Below are 7,190 nucleotides of genomic sequence, written 5' to 3' on the forward strand. Positions count from 1 at the left end.
AACACTGGAATTCTTGTCAATGAAATTGGGTGGAAAACATTTGAAGCAAAGGCAGAAGTATTTAATTTGTAAGTTTCAGCAATATTAATCCACTAGTCTAAATAAAGAACACTCTTAGAAGTTTCTAAACTGAATTTTTTTAACGGCACTCCTNGCAGCAGCTATCCCCTATATTCAGTGTTCTCCCTACATGGATAACCTTTATATTCCTGACCAGGAATTCTATGTTACTATGTTTTGTCTATGAAGGGTGCAGTTGCAATGATGTTGGACCCTGGGTAGTGAATGAATTTCAACTTACATTGTCTCTTGTCTGCTCACTTTCAGAATTTGGTTGCTGTGTACAGTCCAGAGATGAGTTGCTGGGAACTCCTTGGCTGCATCAGAAACTAGAGACATAAAAAASCAGGCCAAGAAATACCAAACTTTGCTCTCCATTGCCAACCGGCTTGAAGAGCATCAGGAGTGGAGAACTATGACAATACAGCAAGTCCTATTACTTCTGCTGCTCTGGATGTGGCTGCCACATCCCTGCCACACAGAAATGTTCTTCAGAAGGACTCCTGATCTCAGACCCAAAAGCTTTGGAGGACGTGCTTCGGGGAGTGATGGGAAWGCAATTCACCGCCAGAAGCGAGGCTGGATGTGGAATCAGTTTTTTCTTTTAGAGGAATACACAGGATCCGATTATCAGTATGTAGGCAAGGTAGGTTCCTCATAAGGTTTTCTATATAATTTTCAAGTGTTCTTGTCTTTCCACTGAGCCTTGYTTTCTTTGTTTTGTTCTAATGTGTAAGAAGCAGATTTCCAAGCAACATACGTATTGTTTCTCCTGCTAGAATCAATAATGTTGCCAGTTAGAGCTATTGAGAATTATTTGAAGGAAACAAATGAAAATATGTTTGACTGATTTGCTTGTTTCAGCACATCATACCTACCAGCACCCCACTCAATATGTCTTCATTATCAAAGCATAATATTTTATAAATCATTATAAAATAATTTTCCAGTGCTGTCTCTGAATATTTCATATACAAGATGTTGCATTCTTTTTATATGCTCGTGATTGGGGAATGCAACCTATTTTGAAGAAAAAAATATTCTTCCTCTTAATGCTTTTCTGAAAATCAATAAACTGCAGGGAGCAAAGTTCATTAGCAAACATATGACAAAAATGAGGTGGTCAGGCAGTGAACAATAATGGGAGACAGCAGAATGTGAATATTCTGCATAGCTTACTAGAGGTATACAGAAAGGACACTTGAAGTGTCCTTTAAATTATTTCCTGTTAATGTGTAGGTTTTCCCATGTGATTTATTTAAAAATACTTTATGTATACTGCCACAATAATATTTGAAGAGGCACAGGATAATAATTCAAAATGGTAATTTTCTTGAAAATGRAAGTTAGTTTCAGCAGTAATGGGTACAACTTAGCACCAATGGTTGGTTCTGAGCACAGAAATTAATTTTATTTTTCACGTGGTTTTGAACTTGTAAAATACCACAGTGAAATACTGCCTTTTTGAAAATCATGGAATCACAGAGCAGCTAAGATTGTGAGGCATGTTTGGAGATGATCTAGTAGTCCAACCCCCACGCTCAAAGCAGGGTGAGCTTGAGCTTCTTTGGCACGATGTCCTGTCAGATTTTAAACAGCTCCAAAGGTAGAGACCCCACAATCTCATTGGGCAAACTATTTAAGTTTTTGGCCACCCACTCAGTAAAAGATTTGCTCCTATATTTAAAAGGAATTTCTGGTATATCACATTGTACCTGTTGTCTCTTGACATGCCACTGAGCGCCACTGAAAATAAACAGGGCCTGAATTCCTCACTCTTCCCAACAAATATTTGTATACATTAATAAGGTCTCCAGGYTGAACAACCTSAGCTCTCTCAGCATCTCYTCATATCAAGAATGCCCTTCTMAACTTATTGGCTATTGCTGGGGTCCCTCCAGTAGTTCTGCATCTCCCTTCATGTGGGGAGCCGAGACCCTCACACAGAAGTGCAGATGTATCTCACAAGGCAGAGGAGAGAGAGGGGAAGGATCACATCTCTTGATGAAAGAGGGGAAGGATCATCTCTCTTCATCTCCATATGATGTTCCTCCAAGTGAGCCCAGGGTGCTGATGACCCTTGTTGCACATTTCTGGCTCCTGTCCAGCTTGCTGCTCACAAGGACATCAAGGTCACTCTGCAAAACTGCTCTCCAGCCAGTTGGGCCCCAGCTTGTACTGGTGTRTGGGATTATTATATTATRAAACATTTCTTGGAAGAATTAAGGRTGCCGGAGGATTTCTGAAAGGAAATGCTTATTAAAACTCATGAAATTTAAATGTTAAGTGAAAATTTAGGAGTACATTTTTTATTTGTTGTTTTGAATCTGTAATATTAACACTAGATTTTAAATAATGCAACCGTTTCCAAAGCATGTTGAGAGTCTTGTAAAAAGTCCCTATATTTATTTCATACACTTCTCAAGTATAAAGTTCTGCCTGCCAAGGGCTCTGAAGTAAGTAGGCCAGCTCCTCCAGTCAGGCTGATAGACTATGAAAATCAACCTTGCCCACAAAATAAGAAGGGTCACATCAAAACACTGTGCTATTGAATTAAAAGTATATTGCTTACAGAAGTCCTAGGAAATAAGCAGCTTTCCAGGGCACCCCGAATTTCATATTAGTTAAGGTTTTTCAGAAGCCTGCTGATTACTTTTGCCTATTGTATTATTTTTGAATATTTCAAATCATAAGGTGTGAGTAGTGTTAGTAACTTTTTTCCAGTCATAAATAAATGAAGGAGAATTCTTTAGAGGGGAAAGGGATAACATATTTTAGGCTACCTCATCTTCATTAGAAAAAGAAAGCTGTTGATCAACATGRAACTACTTTGGGGGAGAGAAAATAAGTGTTTGCAAATGTGAAGTAATAAGTAAAGACAAGTAAAGTGACAGATTAGGAATACAGAACTGAGAAGAACCTTGATGAGCAGTTAAAGCAGCCCTTTCATGTATTTTGCTTTGCTTAAACTAAAAGAGCATTTAATTTGAGAAAGCAAATTTAAAATTAAGCTSAGTATATAAAGTTGCCCTGTAGTAATTTTCTGACAAGTTTGGGAAAAGGGTAAAAAACACATATAAAATGAAGAGTGTCATACTATGRCATTTATTCAGGGAGAGTTTTGCACAAAGGAAATAAATGGAAAAGRTATTATGTGTGGAATTTAAAATTTATTGTTAAAGTAATTAAATTAGTGTAACAATTAATTAGTCTGATAGTCCAAATTCTCAAATTAATAGGTAAATAAATAATTACTGATTAAAATTGTTCTATATAAATTTTATAGTGCCTACCTCCTTTCTTTTATTGTTGCACTCACCTTTTCAAGTTGTATGATCAAAACATTTCTGGATATTTCCTTTTACTTGATTTCATCCAGAGACAAAATTATTTGAATTGGTGAATAACATGAAATGCCACTTTCCTGTTAATTTCTTTGCAACATATTTGGAGATGGTGTATGGGAATTTTGTAAGGTAATAAGAAGTAATAAGTTAGAACTCAAGGATTCATGGTCAAGAACTAGGAGATCATTTTTGTCATGGAGAGGCTTCAGTCAAAGTACCAAGTATGACTTTTAAAACTGACAATAATAGTTAGATGATGAACATTCCAGTGGACGAATCAGCAGATTTCCAAAGCTGAGACTKCCAGTTTCATCTGGGTTTATGGTTTACACCTTTTGCTTTCTAAGCTCCAGACGGATACAATTTTTCTTGTTTCTTAATCTTCATCTATTTGTCAGAAATTGAAAACYGTTCAATATCACATCACTTTTGAAACAAATGTCTGAAATTCACAATACAATTTTTATATTCATTCATTCACTGCTTGGGTCATCTTGAGAATGTTCAACTCGAACAATATGATAGAAATGAAGTTCAGCGAATTAATGGGGTACATCACCCCATAACAACTGCAAAATTCTTTCTTTAGTCAACTATCCTTGTGAAATGGTGGCACAGTACATATTGACTGATCTTTAAATCAATATTTATTATTATTATGATAACAAAGAGGATTGTCATCCTTTCCTTCATGTAATACAGTATCCTCAGAGTACAAATCAAAATTATGTAATTTTTAATATGTGGAACCCCAAATAATAATTTCAACTATATTTCTAGCAAAGATTGAAGTCATAAAAAGGCGGAAATGTGGAAATGTGGAAAACATTTCCAAATGTGGAAAACCAAACCTATATATACATTACGAGATTTGTCTTTGAGATATCTTTGCACAAATATTCTAGAAGACAATAATTCTAAGTAAAATGCTCCTTCCAGTTTCAGATAAGCAATGCAGGAATGTTCAAAAAGACTTAAAACCCACTTTATTAATATTTGTGGTTAGAGTATTTTTTTTCTGCAGAAATTCTATGTAGGTTCCATGGAAATCTGATACAAAATTTTTATTTATTTTCTTATTATGCATTTGAAGGCCCATTTATTATTTTTCAATAAAGTAATGCAATTACAAAGTGTTATGTATTTTCAAACTTGTTCCGAAAAGCTTCAATTTACTTTGAGTATAATACAGGAAAAAAAATTCTCTGAAATCTAAACTTTATTTTCTAGTAGTTGCCACCTAAAGGAAGCACTACTATATACCAACAATATAATAATATGGAAYAATTAAAAAATAAATCCACAAATAAATTCTTTATCCACATTAAAGTTCATTTCCCCTCCTTATTTTATCTCACCAGATATTGTCGATTGTTTGATTTTGCAGACATTTTCCCCACTTAGCTTTCTGAGATAGAATTTGACTATTTCTGGCAATTTTCATTACAGCAGTTTTRCTGCACAAAGGATCAACTGACACAAATATTTCCGCACTTTGAGAGACTGAAGTTCTTAGTAACACTGCTTTTTAGTGTCTCAAAGGATAATTTATCTTATATTTGCACATAAATGTATATAAAATTTGTGTGTGTCATATTAGAACTGTTACCAGAAAAGATTATCCYAGCAGTATTCACTATCACATGCTTGTAAGTGCAGTCATTATCTTTGATGGTGTAAAGAGCAGAATGTGTCAACTCCACTTAGTTCCTTTCACTTCAAGAATCCCAGCACAGACATGATTCTGAGGAAAAGACTTAGYAAGCTATGCATACATGACACATTTTCAAGAACACCAGTTAGAGTTTTAGTTAACTGTCTATTAAAACTGTGTGATTTACCATAAAACAGCCATAAAGAGGTAAGGCAGCCAAGCCTCAGATGTCGCTTGTATTTTTCTTACTGATGCAACAACTACCAAAAGTACTGGTTTTGGAGAGAGCAACACAAAATAACATGTTATGATTTCAAAGCATTCATCATCAAGTGTGACGCCTACAGTAAAAGGTCCCAATGAAATGATGCTATTGTAACGGTAAGGTGAAAACTTACCAAACCCTTTCAAAAATCTCTGCATTTTGATTTCTGAAGATAGTTCTACCATAGTTCTTTTGTAAAGACCTTAGGTGTTATGAGAGACTAAAGAGTAGGATTTGAATTGCAAGTGCTTATGTGCAGGCTTAATATTTGCTGTGAAGGTCTGACTGAGAGATACAAAATGCCTTTGCTTTCAGGTGAAGGTAATCAGCTCTGTGGCTGATTGAAGTTCTGTAGAGGTTGAATTTTCTGCTCTGCTAGAACAGATTCTYATGACAGAGATCAATAAAAAGGAATAGAAAGTGAGGAAAGATATTCTGCAAACTGAATAAATGAGTCGTGATCTGTCGAGGTGAAGGAGGGCAKATAGTCCTTTAGCAGCTTCCATATGAGTGTTTGGTGTAACTACTGGAATCAAAGCCAAAGTTATTCACAGCTGTGTATCTTCAAAAATCTTACCTTACTGAAGATATTGCAGTGTGGTGGAACTGACATTTGAGACACAACAACATTTAGAAATTTATTTCTTTCTCAGCAAGACTTCAAACATAGACTGCAAAGAGGGTTATTTAAGGCACCAATTCATTTCAAGCATGTGAAAGGTTGCTTTTAGGAGTACATGAGTGGTCTCCTACATATTTAAGAACAGGTCAAGACCGTCAGAGTGAAATATTGTTTTACCATAGCATCARAGAAATCAAAGCTTCCTGCAGGATTGTCATGAAGGCTGATTTATRAGAATCAGCCACCCAGTAAATGCTGAGCAAAGTTCATTCTCAAAGTCTCTTGGGACTCAGCTTAGTAGGAAGTTTAAGACTAGAACTGCTTAGATTCATCACTTGCTGTAAATTGTTAAGTGTGCAGAGGGTTGATATTTTCTGTTTGCAAAAGGACTATTTCTTTGGAAACATCAGTGTATGCTGGAGGCTCTGATTTCTTGCTTGATGAAACAGCAGCAGAGAAGGTACTGGTGMCAAAGAGCTAACCAGGTTGAATGCTAGGGTTTTATTCTCATAAAGAATGACTTGTTTGTTAGCTGCTATTCTGGATGCACCCCTATAAGACACTGGGTTTTGCTGGTGGCCTAGGATGGGTTTGACGGTTGGTTGAAGAAAGCAAAGGCTTTGTAGTGTCCACAAATCTTTTAATGATCACCAAAAGAGCCACAGCTGTGTGCCTGAATTCAAAGCCAGATATATTTGTTTAAAGAAAGTGGCTTCATAGCCCTGGATTGATGTCTGTGTGTGTAGGTTTCTTTAGTCACTTGAGTCGGGCAACTGCTCAAGGGGATGATTCCCAGTGTCTAAATTATCTGATGATATTTTYGTTGAGATGTGCCACACACTGTAAATTAAAGACCTAAGTGAACACTCCCARTTGCCTCTAAAGACTGGTAAAATTTTGGAAAGCGTGAGACCTCCAATGAAGCTCCAGTGTTTCACAGAGAAATAGTACTGGAATAGATTACCGTCCTTTTAGACTTCGTTTCATGTGTGCAGGCCACATCCAACAGTGCTGAAGGTAGATGTTCCAAAACAATTTTGCCCTCTTGGGGAGTCCAGTGTCACTGTTTGTTCTCTCAGTGAGAAATGCTGGATGTGCTGAATGTCTCTCTGCTTCAGATTTGTCCTTAAAAATCTAACAGACAGATTACTTGGAGCATACCTTTTCTCTGAAATGGTAAAGTCAATAGGACTTTACCAGTCCAATTGCAACCAGAACCAGATAGAATTGCAAAAGTCATGT

General features: G+C 36.3%; 1 protein-coding gene across 1 annotated transcript in view; it reads left to right on the forward strand.

Moving 5' to 3' along the window:
* Positions 1-334: 334 nt before the first annotated feature.
* Positions 335-7,190, forward strand: part of LOC130576780 (cadherin-10) — a 57,681-nt gene continuing 50,825 nt past the window's right edge. The window contains exon 1 of the mRNA XM_057371679.1: positions 335-706. Within this exon, the coding sequence (XP_057227662.1) occupies positions 476-706 (231 nt within the window). The 5' untranslated portion in view covers positions 335-475. The remainder of the gene's footprint in view (positions 707-7,190) is intronic.

The sequence above is a fragment of the Malurus melanocephalus genome, unplaced genomic scaffold (assembly GCF_030028575.1).
Source record: "Malurus melanocephalus ecotype Western Australia unplaced genomic scaffold, MMel_1.1 scaffold_154, whole genome shotgun sequence".
Lineage (NCBI taxonomy): Eukaryota > Metazoa > Chordata > Aves > Passeriformes > Maluridae > Malurus > Malurus melanocephalus.